Below are 20,000 nucleotides of genomic sequence, written 5' to 3'. Positions count from 1 at the left end.
TGGGGTGCATACCTATGTTACCCAGTCTTTAACCTCCCAACGAACGAACCAAAACAACCTTTCCTTTCCCCTCTCTTGTCTTCTCTTCTTTTTTTCTTTTCCTCTACTCTCTCCTCTCTTCTCTTCTCTTCTCTTCTCTCTTTTTCCCTTCTATTATCTCCTACTCTCCTCTCCTTTCCTGTCCTCTCTTCTCTCTTTTCTTCTTACCTTTTTCATTTCCTTTCCTTTCCTCTCCCCTCTCTTTTCCTCTCCTCTCCTCCCCTCTCCTCTCCTCTCCCCTCTCCTCTCCTTTCCTCCCATCCCATCCCATCCTATCCCATCCTTTCATATTCTACCCTACCCATTTCTCTCCCCTCGTCACCTTTCCTTTCCTCTTCCCTCTCCTTTCCTCTCTTCTCTCCTCTCTGTCCCTCTCTCTCTCCTTTCCTCCCATCCCATCCCATCCCATCCCATCCCATCCTTTCATATTCTACCCTACCCATTTTTATCCATACCCGTGTCCTACCCTACCTTGTAGTACCTTAGGACTGGGAAACATCGGATGGACCTCCGAAGTCTGTGCCGATACTGCCGCTATAAATTTGCATTGACCTGACCCCCATTTAGCCAACCAGTGTATTGCATTCATTGACCCTCCGGCGGAAAGCTTACCTTTTTTGTGATGTACTGGAGTGCTGGATCTGGAAAAGCAGTACATGTAAAAAAATAATAATAATAATGATAAAAAATACACATATAAATGAAAAAAAAAATATCAGGAAATGATGATAATAGAAAGCTGATTTGGAACGCCATCAGCATGGCTACGACGAATCCTGGAATGACGGGCATGCTTTTTTTTTCCACCCCTAGAGTTTTGTTTATCTTTACTGGTAATTATAAATATACTCCCTCCAAAAAAAAAAAAATGCCATGTGCCTTCTAAGCTTTCTTGGGAACTCATTTCTCTATTTATCTTTCATCTTTCGGCTTATATATATTTTTTTCTTTCTGTCGATTCTTCCCTTCTTTTTAAATCTACGAAATCTGCTTTCTCTTGGAGTTTACTTTCCTTGCCGCCTAAGAGTTTTTTGTTTTTGGGTGTCATTGTTTAGGCGTATGAGTGCCATTTCATTGTTCCTCCAGTGTCTCTAGTCTCACAAGTGTGCCAGTACGCCAAGCCTTAATTAATCAGTCTCCTTTGCCTTTTTTAATTCTGTGTCTTAATCGGGCTCCTCTGCCTTCTAACTCTTATCCAAATCAGTCTCATTCCCCGTCCCCCTGAACTGAACAAGTCCCCCCTCTCTCCGAGGACGTCCGACGTCCGTAGGAAGCCACGTAGCTAACAGGACTCTCCGTGTCTTCCACCCAAGGGAGGAGATGTCAGGAGACCGGAACTCGGGATGCCGCTCCTCAGCAGCCATGAGTGGCTCGGGGGGACGTGGCTCCGGCGGCCGTGGCTCCGGCGGGAGGAGCCAGAAGGCGACCAAGCGCGGAGGCTGGGAGGACGCGGGGGTCGAGTTCTACCGCGAGGCGTACCCGACCTCCGTCGACAACATCTACGACACGAGGATCACCACGCTCCTGCCCTCCAAGAGATATAATGGTGAGTAGGCCTACCGAGTTCGGGGATTTTTTTTTTCTTTTGGTATTTTTAGTTGAAACGAATTTTTTTCCAGTTTGGAGTAACTTTAATTTCTTGATTATGTTTCTTATTCGAAACTTTTTTTTTCGCTTGGGGAACTTTTTGATTAATTTATTTATTTTATTGTTTGTTATTTGCGGTCTGGTAACATTCTGCTGGGCTATTAACATTTCTTATTTAGTTGGTATATTTTAAAAACCTTTTTTTCCGTTTTTTACCTTTTTCTATTTACTCCATACCTCGTTCCCGAAGCAGCTCCCACGTTTAATTACCTACGTTTCCGACATGTCCTTCCCTCTCTGCGTCGACCTTGGATTTCAAATCACTCAACAGATAAATACTCTTCATCTTAGATCTTTGCCTTTATTTATTTTCATTCTTTCTATTCTTTCTAAACCTCTTTTCCTTTTATCTCTTTGCTAGAGGTCAGACGGTTGAGTGTTCTTGAAAATTCTTGAGCGAAATTTTGGGTTTACCGTTTGGTAATTTTCGTCGTTTATTTTTCACGTTCGATCTTTTGGGATCTTTGTTTGAATTCGCGCCATTTTTAGAAAAAATGGGAAGTATTTTGAATTCATCGAAGTCATTTTCACTCTTAATGGGGAAGAAGTACAAGAACAGGAATGGTCCGATTTTTTTTCTTCTTAATTGCCAGCCATATAACGATACCCTGACCTTGGCTTTTTTTTAAGTCGTCTTGAATTACTTTAACGTCAGTGATGGCAATAAAATAGTTGCAGGAAACTACAATTTGAGCACCATTATGGACCGAAACTGCAGATTCTGAACACTAGAAAGTATTTAGACTTCACTGAAGATACGATCTATTTACGTGGTGGTGGTGATGCCTCAGATTTGTGTTTTTATACACCATCGGCAATCCTTCTGTTACTCTTTTTAAACCACAAGTTACGTAGCGAAATTACTATTTTTTTTCTTATTAGGCCTATTGGAACCCATTGGAAAGTGTTCCCAAATTTGGCGTTACATTCTTGTTTTGGGAGAACAACTTTGTTTTGTTTTGTTAGTTTTGTTTGAAATGGAGGCGTTTGTTTTGTTGTTGTTAAAATGTCGTTTAATGTATTGTCAAAACGTTGTAATTAGTATTTAAACTTTGTAATGCCTGAAGCTTTGTTTTTTTGTGTGTTTTTTATCTGTTTGGTGTTTTGTTTGACATAGTCGTGTTTCAGTTCTGCATTAATTGACGTTTTATCCGACATGATTCATTAAAATTACGTGTTTTTTCGTGCGACATCATGAAAAAATATGCATTTCAAGAACTACACTAGAAGCGACAAGGAGGTGAGGGGGGGAGTTGGGGGGGCTGGGAAATGGCATCGTAAGGGAGAACGAAAGATGTCGTGTGCATGATTTCGACTCGAGTGCGCATGCGTGGAGAAAAGTACGGGGCGGGAGTTTTAAAAGTCATGGTTTCCGGTATTTAATCGCCAAATACGGCGTTTGATTATTTTTATTTGTTTATTTATTTATGTTTTATCTATGGCGTTTGAGTGCAGATCATCGTTGACATTCATGGTAAGTTGTTGTTGATGTTGATGTTGTTGTTAATAATGCCTCTTGTAAGGTATGTTTCTGTATTTAAAGAATAGTTACACATATTTACTACTGCAATGAAGGTGTTACCGTTGTTATCATATTGTTATTACCTGATATCGTCATGATTATCATTTGCTTTTATGCTCATTTACTCTCAAGTGGCCGACAGTGCTTTTAACGAGAAGCGAACACTTGTACACTTTTATCACCTGTTTCTGCCATATTTGTGACAGTGCAAAGGATACGCGCAGAAGTTTTTCTCCGTCTTCATCTTCTTCTCTTTTTTTAGCTGTGTTTTTTTTTTCCTTTTTGGAAATACGTGACGTAATGTGGCATAACATGACGTGCGGGACGTGACGATGCAGCTCGTATGACGTCGTAACACCAGTCTATTTCTGGAGGTCACCTTTGTAACTAGTAACTGCTGGATCTTCTGAGTGCTAAGAGCTTAGTCATCGGTCCATAGACGGCCTTTAATCTCTGTCCTTAGTGAAATGGAGATCAGGTGGCATTGAGGACGAGATCGAGGACGAGGACGAGGACGAGGACGAGGTCGGGGACGAGGGCGACTGAAAACGTGACGGGGAATGCGTTTGGGGGGTTATTGGAAAGGGATCGTGTGTTTTGTTTGTTTGTGTGTGTTTTTTTTAAGCATTTTAAATGTGTACTCGTTCAGTGATGCGATTAACATAGCTGCTAATATCTCGGCAAGTGTTGTTTTTTGTACAAGTGTGCGGGAGGGGCGCCGCCTTTGGGTCTCGTATGCATACTGATAATAACCCCTCGCGGCCCGAAATTAGACCTTGTGCCGTGGTCAGAGAGGGCTCATAATCCCTTGGGCCGGCGTCCACGTGCCCCGACTCGGCATCAGGGCATTTTGCAGTTTTCGCACGTATCGCAGGGCACCGCTGGGCCGTTTTTCACATGGCGGCGTCGGTTGGGCTCTGTTCCTCTACTGTGGTTGGTGTTCCCCGTCCGAGTCTCGAGGTTAGTCACCAAGGACCTCTAGTAGAGTGAGGGAGTGCGCGGTGCTTACGTGGGGCAGTGTGCCGAGTGCCAAGTTGGGTACCGAGGGGTTAGTGCCACGTCGCGAAGGCTCGTGAGGAAAGAAGATGGTGCAGGAGGGAAGATTAGGGTGTGTGTGTGTGTGTGTGTGTGTGTGTGTGTGTGTGTGTGTGTGTGTGTGTGTCGTCTTATTCGTGGAACAGCATAGACGATGGATGGGATTCGTGCCATATATACTAATGAGGTAATGGGCCAGTTGTGACAGGCAGCGAGAGGGTGCTGGCCGAACCTCCGGGTTTCTGCCGTAATCAAGACAAGGTCACAGTGGAAATGAATAACGTTATTTGTTTTATTGCTCGGTCGGTGCTGAGAGGGAGTTCCTCCGCTGGTGTTCTTTCTCTCTCTCTCTCTCTCTCTCTCTCTCTCTCTCTCTCTCTACTTGTGTGCGCGCGTACACATATGCATTGTGTTTGTTTGCTTGTTTGTTTTTTATCTAGTTACATATATACCCTCCTTCCCTCTCCCTCCCCTTTCCCTTTCTACCATTATCCCTCCTCCCCCTCCCCATCCTCCTCCTCATCCTTCTGCTCCGCTTCCATCTCACCTTCCTTCTCCCCTTTCTCCATCTCTTCTTCCTTCTCATCTTCCTCCTCCTCATCCTCCTCAACCTCTACCTCCACCTCTTCTCATCAACCTCTTCCTCCTCCCCTTCCTCATCCACCACCTCTTCCTTCTCATCCTCCTCCTCACCTTCCTCCACCTCCTCATCCACCTCTTCCTCCTCCCCTTCCTCATCCACCACCTCTTCCTTCTCATCCTCCTCCTCACCTTCCTCCACCTGCTCCTCCACCTCTTCCTCCTCCCCTTCCTCATCCACCACTCTTCCTCCTCATCTTCCTCCTCCCCTTCCTCATCCACCACCTCTTCCTTCTCTTCCTCCTCCTCACCTTCCTCCACCTCCTCCACCACCTTTTCCTCCTCCTACTCAACCTCTCAAGTAGAAGAGAAAACCAAAGCATGGATAAGAGGGTAGGCTAGATAAAGTGGATAAGGATAAACGAGTGGATAAGCACAAAGAGTGTCTGTGTGTGTGTTATGGAATAGGATGGAAGGCGGGGGCGGGGGGGGGGGTGAGATAAGAAGACGGTGGGTGGATCAAATGTCCAGGAGAATTGAAGACTACAAAGGGATCTTATCTAAGGCGGGTTTTGCTGGATGTATGTGTGCGACTTGTACGTCAGAGAGAGAGAGAGAGAGAGAGAGAGAGAGAGAGAGAGAGAGAGAGAGAGAGAGAGAGAGAGAGAGAGAGAGAGAGAGAGAGAGAGAGAGAGAGAGAGAGAGAGTGAGAGAGACAGACAGACAGACAGACAAAGAGAGAGACAGACAGACAGACAGACAAAGAGAGAGAGTGTTTATGTGTGTGTGTGTGTGTGTGTGCGAGCGCGTGTGTGTATGCGTGTGTGTAAAAGTAGAAGCATATACGTGTCTGTATGTACGTAGAAGCACATAATGTACGTACATGTAAAACCAGAAGCATACACGCGTGTGTGCACGTAGCAGCACTAAGGTATGTTCGCACGAAAGAACCCCTTCTGAAAGCCGGCATTGTCGCTTCGTCTCTGCATCTACGGTCGCGTTTACGTCGCGCTGCAAAAAAAATATTATTACTTTATCATCATCATTTGTTACTATTACTACTATAGTTATTACTCCTATGATGATTTATTACTGATATTATCATCATCGTCATTATGGTTGTTGTTGTTGTAATGATGCAGTGCCTCGCCTCATGTCGAGAAGTCTGTAGCTTCGGAGTGTACGATATTGCGTAATTTCCCGTCGTGAGATATGGTTTGTTTTGTTCTTTGTCTTGCGTTTACGTTGCATAATGGCGAGCTTTGTTGCTAGAGGCGACTTGGCTTGTGTAGTTACTAAGTACAAGAATATGACTTTCTCGTTATCTATTTGTGTTTCTTTCTTTCTTTGTCTTTGTCTCCCTCCTTCCCTCCCTTCCTCCCCTCTCTCCCTCTCATCCTTCCCCCAACCCTCATTTTGTGTGTTGCGCTCTCTCTCTCTCTCTCTCTCTCTCTCTCTCTCTCTCTCTCTCTCTCTCTCTCTCTCTCTCTCTCTCTCTCTCCCTCTCCTCTCTTCCCCCCCCCCCCTCTCTCCCTCTCCCTCTCCCTCTCCCTCCCTCCCCCCCCCCCCCCCCTCATGTTGTGTGCTGCTGCTGTCTCTCTCTCTCTCTCTCCCCCCTCTCCCTCCCCCCCCCCCTCTCTCTCCTCTCTCCCTCCTCTCTCTCTCTCCTCCTCCCCTTTCTCTCCTCTCCCTCTCTCTCTCCGTCTCTCTCTCTCATATAGTATGAATAAACATATCAAAATCAAAATCAATCTCTCTCTCTCTCCCCCTCTCCCCTCCCTCCTCCTCCCTCTCCTCTCCTCCCTCCGCCTCCTCTCTCCCCCCTCTCTCCCTCCTCTCCCTTTCCCTCTCCCATCTTTCTCTCTGTAACCGTGAAATAAACATTTATATACATTATGTCTGCAGTAATTTTTTTCTGTCCATCGAATATTACTTGCACATGTATTCCTTTGCTTTCGTATTCTATATAATGCACGTCAATGTAATTTGTATCTTTCATGTCATTTTGGTTGTTATATTCTACCACATAAACTATATATACATACATACACGTACGCTCGTTGCTTCACCTATCTGTCTACCCCTCTCTTATTGTCACGCCAAGCATACCACTGCTGTTTTGTCTTTCACTTTGCAAGAGCTATGTATTGATGCAACACTTTCCTCATCACATTTCAAATGTCACATGTCACAATAAAACACGTAATTCACATATATCCTGAGACAAATCACACATTGTGGTAGAGAGTCTCCTTTCGGGGAGCAGAGGAGCAACACCTCGCTCTTCCTCGGAGGAGCAGCCCTCACTCCAACGTCCTACTGTGCAAGCTTAGCAATAAACCAGGAAAGCTGTTTCTGAGCCACGTTTCCACAGTCCAACTCGGACCTGTTAAACTCTCCCCATCTCACCATCTCCCTCTCCTTCTCCCTCTCCCTCTCCCTCTACCTTTCTTCCATCATCCATTCTTCCTTCCCCCTTCCTCTTTTCTATCCCTCTCTCCCTCCATTCCTCCCTCCCATCCCACTTTCGTCCTGCCCTCCCTTCCCCCTTCGTCCCTCCCTCCCTTCCCTCCCCCCCTCCTTTCGCCCCTCCCTCCCTCCTTCCGTATCCTCATGTTGTGTGTTGCTCGATACCCGGTGCAGATGCCCTGCGCACACACCTCAGTACAGACATAATTAGATTCCTTGTTTGTGATGCGACTCGTGATGCTGGCTTTGGGTGGGTGGGTGGGTGTGTGGGGAGGGCGGTGGGGTAGGGGGAGGGCAGGGGAAAGGAGGATGTGAGAGAGAGAAAGAAAGGGGGGGGAGGCTGGGTTTGTATGTTAGCTTACACACATACACACACACACACACACACACACACACACACACACACACACACACACACACACACACACACACACACACACACACACACACACACACACATACATGTATATTTATGAAAAAATATATGTACATTACATACTTAAGATATGCAAATAAATATGAATATATATATATATATATATATATATATATATATATATATATATATATATACATATATATACATATACACGCAAAGAGGCAGACAGACACGAGCATTTACAATCAAAAAGCTCGTCTGGCGCGCACGCACAGCTATGCACACCCACAAGAAGCAGGCATCGTCCTCAGCTGTGTTTTTGTTCTTGTTATTCATGAAAGAAAGGGTTGTGTTCCGGTTGTGTTTCGCAAGGATTCTGGCAGCGTCATGAAATACAGTACTCCCTTTGTGTGTGTGTTTGTCTGTCTGTTTGTCTGTTTGTCTGTCTGTCTGTGTCTGTGTGTGTGTGTGTCTGTGACGCACGCACGTCCATGGTTGTCTTTTACAATTTCTACATCTCCATTATGCTTGCGGATGCGTTTGTGGCTTGGCTGCCTTGCGAGCCTTTATATCTGTGTGAATGTGCTTTCATTCACTTTTAAACTGAGGTTGCAAATTTGCTCGCGGTTTCACTTTGCAATTGTTTGTTCACAGAACCTCCGGCACAGTTGAGTAAGTTTGACGAGCAGATAGATATACTGGATGCGGGGTCTCTGAACGCTCCTCACTAGTCTTGTACGTCAGTTCGCAGGCCGAGCTCTCTCGAAAAGAGAAGGCATTGCTCGAAAAAACAACTATAAAGGAGAATAGATATTTTCTTAAAAAATCGAGGTGGATTTGACGTGTTTTTAATGTAGAAAATTTTGAATGAAAAGGCATAACATCCAAAAGGAAGAGATGTATTTGACGAAGAAGAAAAAAGCTATGAATAAGAAAGCACAATTTAAAAAAAAGAATGAAAATGCATTAACATCCAAAAGATGTGTATTTGACCAAGATTAATGTAAAGCTATGTTTTAATTTTTCATTCATAGCACAATGTTCAAAAAAAGAGGTGTGATTTGTCCCTTTCGTAGGTATGTTATGGCTCCACCACAATTACATGTGATGTTTTTAAATTTTTTCATTCATACACTTTCTGTTCATCTCCACCCGTGTGTGTATTTGTCCCCTTTCGTAGGTAAGGGTGGGGGTAAAGCAGAGTCGCGCGTCAAGGTGTAGAAGTGAATTTTAAAACTTGTTTCTGAAAGTAGGGCTTTCTAGAGAGTATAGAGAGACCAGGTGAGTGTCACTCCCACAGAGATCGTACGATTTTTTGTTTCATCTTTGATTTTTCTTTTCTTTTATTTTCGTTTCGTTTCTTTTACTGATTCCCGTATTTACGTCAAGGATTGATGTTTCCTAACACGAATTCTGGATTTACGGGTAGTTATATTTGAATAAGTTGTTAGACTTTTTTTCGGGGGTGGAGCAGAGTGGCCCCCCCCCCCCCCCCCCGCGCCAGAAGAAAGTCACCCCATTTGAGTAGAGAGGTTTAAGAGCAGTAAAGGTTTCTGCAGTCAATGCTTTTGACATCGTTAAAGCAGAACTGTGAGCCAAGTTGTCGAGTTTTGCATGGGTCTTGCTTGTGTTGTGTTTTGTTTGAATGAAAGCAAAACACTCGACTTTCTAGATGTGTTTAACGAGTAAATCTCAATTTAAGTCTGTGTCTCTTTGTCTGTTTATGCCTGAATCGACAAGCGTGAATCTCCATAGCACTCTGTTTCTTGCCACGTGTGTACATCATCAATTGCTCTGACATTCAGCTGTCTGCTCATAAACGTTACTTAAGTTGGTCGCCCTCATCTTCTGTTTCTCACCTCTTCCCCCCTCCCTCCTTCCTCCACCTTCTAATCTTGCCTTTCTTTATTTATCGAAGAGTGGTTACCCGTTCTCTGATTCCTCCTGCCCTTCGTTAGACTCCTTCTGATTCCGTAAGGATTCTCCTTACGAACCATAAATCTATCGCTTCGAATAATTCTATAAAGATTTGATAACAGTACTAATGATGATGACGATGGTGATAGTTATGACAATAACGATTATATTTATTTTTGCTGATAATGATTATTATAAAGATGCTAATAATGATAATATTAATGATGATATTACAGTTAATGTTTCACAGCCGTACGACGAAATGAAAATAAACATAAACAATGTAACATTCTTTTCATTGTATTTCGACTCGAGTTACCATTTGCTAGAATTGCAAAGTTTGTGTTCGAATAGAGAAATACAAAGATGCAAATTTTACTTGTTTAATTATATATAGAATATACATTGTGTGTATGTATGTGTGTGTGTATGTCTGTCTGTCTGTCTGTGTCTGTGTGTGTGTGTCTGTAGGTAGCTATATTTAGAGATACATACATAGATATATACATAGATGAGTAGATAGTGAATATAGGGATACAAAGGAGGTCTTAGCCTGTGTGATTATCTCGGAAATACGTACCCAGAACGGAGACTGTTTGGCGTTTTATTCGAAGAAAAGAGTCCATATCAAATGCTTAACATCCTCTCTGTGTACTCAGTGTTGGGGGGGGGGCATGGCTTAGGCATTTTGTTTGTTGAGAACTGGTTGCCTATGAATGATTCTCTGTCTAAATGCTTCATTATCTGACCTCATTAATTCACAGAACATTTTTAGGTATTTATTTTTTTTCGGTCTGCGATTTAGGAGGGACGAGAACAGCTGCTGTATTTTTTTTTTTTGGGGGGGGGGCGGAGGGGGGGTAGTTGCAAAGGAGAGGATCTTGTACATCTTTTTTTTTTTTTTTTTTTTTTTTTACATAATTTGCAAGACAAAACGCACTTGTATCAACGCTAGACAAAGGAAAGATTATACATCTTGGGTTCGTTATTAACCTACTTCTATCAAGAGCCTGTCGGATAAATCTGACCGCAAAATCCTTTACAAACAAGCAGTTTCATAATCACAACCGAACTCGGAACATTGCACATTGCACAGTCGATCCCTTCAGATATCGCAATGAAAGCTGACAATTGAACAGACACTCACGCTTATAAAAAAGAGAGAGAGAGAGAAAAAGACATGTAGACTTTTGATTTGACAAACGAATCAAACGTTTTCTCGGAATTAAAGATGGCTGACCACGTGCCAGGAGAGGAGAATAGGAATCTTTGTGGAGGACTTTCGTACAGGCAGATGGTAAAGTGCAAAGGTGTTATACCTCAACAAGGCCACTATTTCTTCGTGTTCTTTATCCAATCTACGATCTGTCTATCCTCTTCAGGTATTGTGTACAGCCTATCGCACGGGCGCGCCGGGGTTCCATCCGGTGGACTTATTTGTAAACAACAGGAATGCGAGATTAGGTTGGCTGCTTTTCTCTTTCTTTCTTTCTTATTTAAATGCGTGGGATTTTAGAAATACGAGAGGGGGTAGGAGAGGAAGAAAGGGAGAGAAAAGAAAGTGAGGGAGAGAGAGAAAGAGAAAGAGGGGGAGGGAGAGAGAGAGGGGGGAGGGAGAGGGAGGGGGAGGGAGAGGGGGGGAAGGAGACGGAGAGAGAGAGAGAGAGAGAGAGAGAGAGAGAGAGAGAGAGAGAGAGAGAGAGAGAGAGAGAGAGGAATACATTTGGTTTTTGTTACGAGCAACAACCTCGTCTCTGGGTTCTCGACCCACGTGCTCTATGCTGTCTCTAACTGTTCAGTGTTTTATAACGCCGTGTGATGTTGTTACCCCCCCCCCATCCCCCCGAATGCCGTTACTCTTATAAAATGCGCCGGAGCGTGTTTCCGGTTGAGGCATTTCCTCGCCCTTCCTTTTCTCGGTGAATTCTTCGGCGTTTAGGCTAGGATGGATTGTGTGACGTCCATGTTGTGCTGAGGATATTAACGAGTTGTGGTGTTGTTGTCACGCGTCTCGAGCGACACGCCGAATTTTGGCTGGGCGTGTTTGATGACGATATATATATATGTATATATATATATATATATATATATATATATATATATATGTATATATATATATATTTATGTATATATATATATGTATGTATGTATGTATATATTTGTATATTTATTTATATTTAATTTAACACACACACACACACACATATATATATATATATATATATATATATATATATATATATATATATATACATATATATATATTTACATATATATATATATAAATGTATGTATATGTATATATATTTATATTTATATTTATATTTATATTTATGAATATACACATACATATTTATACACATGCATACATATACAATTCATATATAGGTTTAGCCTTGATATTTTTCGTGCTTTTCCAGCCCGACCCTGTCCCAAATGGTGCGTAATGGAGACACGGTTTAATTGTTTCCTGAAATTGTGGTCATTACACACACACACACACACACACACACACACACACACTCACACTCACACTCACACTCACACTCACTCACACAAACAAACAAACAAACACACAGACGCGCACGCACACATATACACACAGGGGCATGCCTGCATATTTAGTTACATATGTAATGCGAGTACGTGTTTTTGTGTATTATGTATGTATGTATATTTGTTGATCTATTTGTCTGTCTATCTATTTATATACCTACCTGTGTGTGTGCGTGCGCGTGCGTGTGCGTGCGTACTCGTTTGTGTATATCTAAAACAGACAAACGGAGATAGATACAGAGACAAAGAGAGACAGACAGACAGATAGATACAGAGACAAAGAGAGACAGACAGACAGATGTACAGTAACATAGACGGAGGGAGACAGACAGACAAAGGGAGAGAGAGAGAGACAGAGACAGTAAGAGAGACAGACAGAGGGAGAGAGAAGCGATCTCAAGGGAATTGCTGCAGAACCGGAGGTAGTGTCTCGATGGTGGTCCTTTAATGTGGCATTTTCATTCGTGTTGAACCGGCGGCACTCCACCCTTCTGGAGCCACTTGTCGCGCCCCTTGGCTGCCGTCTCCTTTGGCGTGTGCTCTCTCTCTCTCTCTTTCTCTCTCTCTCTCTCTCTCTCTCTCTCTCTCTCTCTCTCTCTCTCTCTCAAACACACACACACACACACACACACACATATATATATATATATATATATATATATATATATATATATATATATATATATATTGCAATGTGTTAATCAGCTGGGGATGTCCAGAGCACCTAGCAAATAACAGGATAGAGCAGGTAAACTAGTGGTCAGCTGTGTGGGCTTAATTTGGTGAAAGTAAGAAACAGCACGACTAGGGCAGTGATTCAAGTGGATGTGTTGATGGAAAAAACAGTGAAAACGTGCGAGGAATTAAGACTTCGCCCAGCCCTACCTCAGCGTGGCGTAAAGCCGATAATCCTGCTGTGAGGTCACTAGGCCTGCTCCGCGAAGGGCAGATTGGAGAGAAGGGGTGTGACCTGGGCCGAGGTCGAGATGTCGCACACTTGTAGGACGTCACTACAAATGTCTATCAGTTCTGGGCTTTGAGGTACAGCGGAAGGTCAGCTCGCCTCGCGGATGTCATCGAGTAGCCACAAGTTCGATCACCCAGCTGGACCTGTGGGAAAGAGCTCGGCTGGATCAGTCACTGAATGGATACCTGCCATAGATCAGAAAAGTTTTGAGTTGTCGAAGGATCACCAGATTTATATTATAAAAACTTATAATAACTTTGGAGGAAAAGTTTTACAAAAGATAATTGGAAAATCAGAACGTAAGATGAAATGAGATACTAACAAAGAACATAATATTTCAAGACATATAAAGCACAAGTAATATGAATCAGGGGAATACAACACCCGTAAAATGAAAGTTCACTTAATTGAGGGAACCATAAGCAATGGAAAACTAGAAACACGATTCCTACAAGTCAGAAGGGACAACTCCCCAAGCATCAACTCCGAAACTAACCCCCCCCTGCTGGAGCCATCGCCGAAATACGCTCCCCTCAGGAACTCGACAGCTGATAGTTTCCAACACCTTATGCTCATAGCAGTGTCTTCGTCCCAAAACTCTGCTTCTGTTCGTGGGGAAGGACCGGCATCTAATAGGTGATGGCAGATGCATCGCCAGAATTGTCAGCGGGCGATCACTAAACTCAAGCTCACTAGGAGGGTAATGAGCTTTCATCTGGTTGACGTGAGCTTTGCAGACCGGGGAATCGGTGCCGGAAACGCACATCATAAATGTCACAGGATTGATCTTGCGGGTAATTCGATGAGGTCCATCCCTTTCTGCGGCGAAGCCACGTCCGCGATTCCTTCGGGTCCGGCGTAGGGTGAGCAATGAGCATCCCCCCTCGTCGTTAGGTAGAAGAATTTGTCGTTTCGGTAATGCCTTTCTACAGCTCATTCTTCATCTACCCTTCCGAGCGGGGGGGGGAGGGAAGGAGAGAGAGAGAGAGAGAGAGAGAGAGAGAGAGAGAGAGAGAGAGAGAAACGTGAGAGTGAGAGTGAGTGAATCTCGTGCAATTAACGCATGGAATAGGCTAAAGACATCTGTGTGTGTGTGAGTGTGTGCAGCTGTGTCTGGGAACGTCATGCACTTCGCACGTAGAAGTAAATCTCTGTGAGCTTTAGGGACGCGCGTAAAGAATCGTAATGCATGATGTGACCTCGATTACTTCAGGGAGAGACTCGCGGTTGCAACGTAACAGCAGCAATAAAGATAATGCACCGGCTACCCCAATTGCGGTTTTGAATTTTGCACGAGGTTGGGGAATCATTCTCTTTTTCACTCCCACAACAGCCTCTGCTCTCTCTTTCTCATTATCTTTCTCTCCCTACCTTCCACTGTGTGTGTGCGTTAGTGTGTGTGTGTGTGTGTGTGTGTATACGAGTGTGAGTGTGTGTATGGGTATTGATATATTCCTTTTCTCCCACTCTTCCGCTCCTTCTACACTTCAAACTTTTCCTCCCTCTCAAACCCGAGCACTCCCACCCCCTTTGCCAGTGTGAGAACCTCTGCTCGATTTAGAAGGACGCGGTAAGGGAAGGGTGTTTGTGTGTGCGTGTCCGAGTGTATGGTTGAGTGCGGTGCGTTCCACGACCTCCCGTGTTGTGACGAACAAGACCTCTGTAAAAAAAAAAAAAAGGACAAATGAAGTGATTTTCTTTTGCCTTTAAAACAGGTTCTGATTTGGGAGGCGTTAGTTAGTCCATGCGATGCTGCATAACAGTCCCTCTTTCTCTCATTTGTTCTCTTTTTCTCTTTTTGTTTGTCTGTATGTGACTCGCCCTCTTTCCCTCCCCCACCCCCCTCTCTCTCTCTCTCTCTCTCTCTCTCTCTCTCTCTCTCTCTCTCTCTCTCTCTCTCTCTCTCTCTCTCTCTCTCTCTCTCTCTCTCTCTCTCTCTCACACACACACACAATGCTTTAGAACTGTAGTGAAGGTAAATGATTCTGATGAAGACACTGAAGTACCCTGTTTTGTTGGCGTTTCTCTGGGTTGCACATGCATGCCGATTGGGCAAACAGAGACATCCGGCGTGAATGCATACTCAGTCTGGAAGAATTCCCCTAGTCGATCTTTTTTTGATTTTCCTCTGTTCCATGCCCTGATGATCTTGATTTTTTTTCTTAAAAATCATTATGATAGAGCGAAGTTATATATATATATATATATATATATCTATAATATATATATTATTATATTATAATATATAATATATATAATATATATATATATATATATATAAAAATATATTATATTTGTGTGTGTGTGTGTTTCTATTGTAAATTTTATGTATGTGTAATTTGTGTGTACATACGCGTGCGTGCGTTTTAGTGTGTGTGTGAGTGCACCTTCGTGCGGTTTTGCTTATGTACGCGTACTTGCGTTCGTATGTATATTTCATCTTGTAAATACGTGTGTGTATGTATACACATGTATGTGTGAGTTTTTATAGCTTTATCCTGTAAATATATGTGCGCGCGCATGTTCATGTGCGTGAGTTTTTGGATATACATTTATATTTATTGTAAATTTGTGTGTTTTGTGTGTATACGCGTGTTTGTTCTCGTGCCTACGTATGTATATGTGTGGTGTGTGTGTGTGTGTGTGTGTGTGTGTGTGTGTGTGTGTGTGTGTGTGTGTTTTCCTTGTCACCTTGTGACAACAAGATGAGTGAGAGTGGCACACACACGGTCGGAACCGCAGAATCTTCCCCGTCAAGTATCAGTATATATATATATAGTATGTATATGTCAAGTATGTATATATATATATATATATATATATATATATATATATATATATATATATATTATATATGTATATATATTATATATAATGTATATATATATATATATTATATAATATATAATATATATTTCTTAGTTCTCTTTTTCTGCGTTCGTTTTTTAAACAATTTTGCGAGGTTTATGCACAAGGTCAACCTCTGTATATAAGCGTGTGTTTATATGCACAAGGTCAACTTGCGGTTTGTGTGTATGTATGTGTAATATATATATATATATATATATATATATATATATATATATATATATATATATATATGTGTGTGTGTGTGTGTGTGTGTGTGTGTGTGTGTGTGTGTGTGTGTGTTTGTTTGTGTGTTTTGCGTTTGTATATGTGTGCCTGTGTTTATATGCGTCTGTGTGTTTGTTTAAGCACATGTTTACTGATGCGTGCAAGCGAGGGTGAGTGAGTTTCCCAGACAGCAGAGCCCGGCCAAGGTCCTCGCGGTGTCAAGTTCTCCGATTCCAGGAACTCGACGCAACCTTGCCTCCGGCCGCAGTTACGGAGCGTGAGGAAGCACGCCCACGCACTTAGATGTAGATGACAAGCACACGGGCGCACGCGCACGTACATGCACACGCACACACACACACACACACACACACACACACACACACACACACACACACATACACAAAGAGAGAGAGAGAGAGAGAGAGAGAGAGAGAGAGAGAGAGAGAGAGAGAGAGAGAGAGAGAGAGAGAGCGAAAGAAAGAAAGAGAGATAAAGAGAAACGAGAAAACATGAGTTCATTTTAATTTACAAGATAGCTGTAATAAGGTTGCCTTAATCCCTAACTACCAGTCTCGGCAAAACTGACCCAAATGATTATAAACATCGCAACATCGGATTATCTTGAGCGTGCAAGTTGAATAGTAACTCCATGGTTGTTGATCATATACGAGTTGGTTGAAGTGTGCGCGGTGAGAAAATCATGACTATAATGACGGGAGTGCGGCTTTTCCGGTTGCTGATTGCTGCGGCTGGTGGTTAAAGGACAAGTTGATGTGATCGGTATATTGTTGCATTTCCTGTTGCAATTGCTTCTGTGGTAGGGGTGGTAAAGAGAGGGAGAGGATAGGAGAGGGGGAGGGGGAGGGAGGGAGGAAGAGAGAGAGAGAGAGAGAAGGAGAGAGACAGACATACATACATACAGACAGACAGAAAGAGAAGGAGAGAGAGAGAGAGAGAGATAGGGGAGGGAGGGAGAGAGCGAGAGAGAGAGAGAGAAAGGGGAGGGAGAGAGCGAGAGAGAGAGAGAAAGGGGAGGGAAAGAGCGAGAGAGAGAGAGAAAGGGGAGGGAGGGAGGGAGAGAGAGAGAGAGAGAGAGAGAGAGAGAGAGAGAGAGAGAGAGAGAGAGAGAGAGAGAGAGAGAGAGAGAGAGAGAGCGAACGAGAAGAAACACACATGGCCTGTACCGCGGGCTGTGGAGTCTTCCCTCAGCCTGGCCTTCAGAGACACTGCTTCCTTTGACTGGCCAGAAAGGCGAGCGGCCCGCAAATATTTCGTGTCCTCCTCGCTTTGGGGGCATTTCCTTATTTATCATCGCATCCGATGCTCGTGGTATTGATCGGTCTCGTGTTTCGCTTTCTCTCACTTTTTTTTTAATATTTCGTTCTTTTTTTCTCTCTCAATTCTCCTCTTTTGGCTTATTGTCGTCTTCCTCCTCCTTTTCGCCCGCGTTTTTCTGCTCCTCCACCTCCTTTTCGTTTGCTATTTCCTACTCCTCTTTCTCTCTTCTCCCTCTTCTTCCCCTTCCCTCCACTTCCCTCCACCTTCTCCCTCCTTTCCTTTCATCTTACACCATTCCCTTCCTTCTCCTCCCCTCCACCTCCTCCCTCCTTTCCTTTCATCCTACCCCTTTCCCTTCCTTCTCCTCCCCTCCACATCCTCCCTCCTACCTCCCTTCTGCCTTCACCCTTTCCCTCCCTCCATTATAAACATCACTATCATTTCTCCGGAATTATCTATACTCTCCCTCCCTCCCTCCCTCCTCCTCTTCCCACTCTTTAAAGTACGCAGTGTTTAGGCAAGAAAGGGGAAGAAAGAAAGAAAAGAAAGAAAATATAATATCGAGCACAAGAGCTTTTTATGTTCGTGAAAGAAAGAAAAAACGAAAAGAAAGTAACAGCTTTTTCTTTTCGTGAAAGAAAGAAAAAGAGAAAAGAAAAAAAGGGTTTTTTCTTTTCGTGGGGGCGCCGACCCCGTGGATGGATCTCCTTTCGTCGGAGAGAGCGATTAACCTTGGTGCGATTTTTCTTTCTTTTTTTTTCCTCATTTTATGTATATTTATATACTTTTGTATATGTATAGATCTTTTTAAAGATAGATTTTATATGAGAGGGATTTTATGTATGGAGAGAGATTTTATTATCTGGAGATATAGATTCTTTTAATCTGTATTTTGTGTATGTGTATAGTTGTTTTTTCTTACATATATATGTATAAATTCTGTATATATTTTTTTATATTTTAAAGAAAGAAAACCTGTATATAATCTAAAAGTAAAAAGGCATTTATGGTTAATTGGGTGTTGTGATGAACGATTTAAGAAATAAGAAATGAAAAAAAGAAATGTGTATATAATATAAAGACGAAAACTCTATGGTTCTTCTCGTAGTCATGTTATGAAAAATGATATATGTGATACCAAAGGACTAGTTTTGGTTATTGATATTGTTTCGTTGTGGGTTGAGGTATTTAGGGGGGGGGGTTAGATGGTGGGAAGGAAGGAAGTGGGGAAAGGGGGAGAAAGGGACGGGAGGGGAAGAGGAAGGAGGGAAAGGGGAGGGGAAGGAAGGGAGTGACAGAGGAGAGGAGGAGGAGGAGGAGAGAGGGAGGGAGGGAGGGAGGCAGGCAAAGAGGAACAGAGGGGAGGAGGAAGTGGGAGAGAGAGCGAAAGGTGAGGAGGAAGAGAGCGAAAGAGGTACGAAGTGGTAAAAGAGAATTATAAAGACGTCCATTACCATCTTTTAGTCAGCCTCCCCCCCTCCCTCTGAAGTGACGCAGCGATACCTTTCTGTGTGTGATGCAGGTGCCTCCTCTACAGGAACTGGTAGATGTAGGAAAACATGGGCTTTTTAATACGTTGAAGTTCTTTTTAAATGATATGATATATATATTTATATGTGTATGTGTGTGTGTGTGTGTATGTATGTTTGTATACATCTTGTACACGCATTTATTTAATTGTTGATTTATCCTTGATTTCCAAACTTAATTTAGAATGCATTGTTATATTTACCTTCTCATCATTTCGCTGTGACAGTGAGGATATATTCTCGAAAACGGCTTTCTATGCTCGAAAAATGTCAGGCGGAATGAACATGACTGACTTGGGAAGGAGCTTTAAATGATGGTTTATAATTAATGTGAATAATCGGACACTGAAAGAAAAATATCCACAAAGCAACAACTATAATAGAATAGTGATTATCATAGTGATAAGAATTAAATCGAAGTCCAATGACGACAAAATCAGGCAAGACCGTGACTTTAAACGTCCTTGATGATGAAAGCAGTGACGACGAAGGAATTGTCATCACGTGTAAGTAGACAGCATGTCATCGCGTAGACATGTTAGGTATTCACTCATTACACTTACGCGCGCACACGTACATACGTACACACACATACACACGTACACATTTATTTATTTATATTTATTTATTTATTTGTTTATATATGCATATATATATATATATATATATATATATATATATATATATATATATATATATATATATATACACACATATATATACACATATATATATATATATACACACCTACACACATACACACAAATACAATAATATCATAACACATACACATACACATACTACATACACCACACAACATACAAAAATACACACACAAAACACATACCAACACAAAAAAAAAAAAATGATAACGATACTTTCCCCCCCACCACTCCCCCCCCTTCCCTCACCACAAACAAAAAACAAAAACCAACACACGTCTCGAACGTCACGAGAAAGCCGAAGCCCCGAAGACCCACCACGCCACTCACGCATCTCACCTTC

The 20,000-nt window shown here is 42.7% G+C and overlaps 1 protein-coding gene across 1 annotated transcript in view; it reads left to right on the top strand.

Moving 5' to 3' along the window:
* LOC122258539 (transmembrane channel-like protein 7) overlaps positions 1-20,000 on the top strand; it is a 35,700-nt gene that overhangs the window by 1,653 nt on the left and 14,047 nt on the right. The window contains exons 2-3 of the mRNA XM_086532187.1: positions 1,353-1,585; positions 19,921-20,000. The exon at positions 19,921-20,000 is cut by the window's right edge and continues 52 nt beyond it. Coding sequence (XP_086388313.1) covers positions 1,353-1,585; positions 19,921-20,000 — 313 coding nt within the window. The remainder of the gene's footprint in view (positions 1-1,352; positions 1,586-19,920) is intronic.

The sequence above is a fragment of the Penaeus japonicus genome, unplaced genomic scaffold (assembly GCF_977035675.1).
Source record: "Penaeus japonicus unplaced genomic scaffold, GWHDUDI00000001_assembly GWHDUDI00000037, whole genome shotgun sequence".
Classification (NCBI taxonomy): Eukaryota; Metazoa; Arthropoda; class Malacostraca; order Decapoda; family Penaeidae; genus Penaeus; species Penaeus japonicus.
The sequence above is the reverse complement of the archived record's forward strand: the minus strand, read 5'-3'. Positions and strand labels throughout refer to the sequence as shown.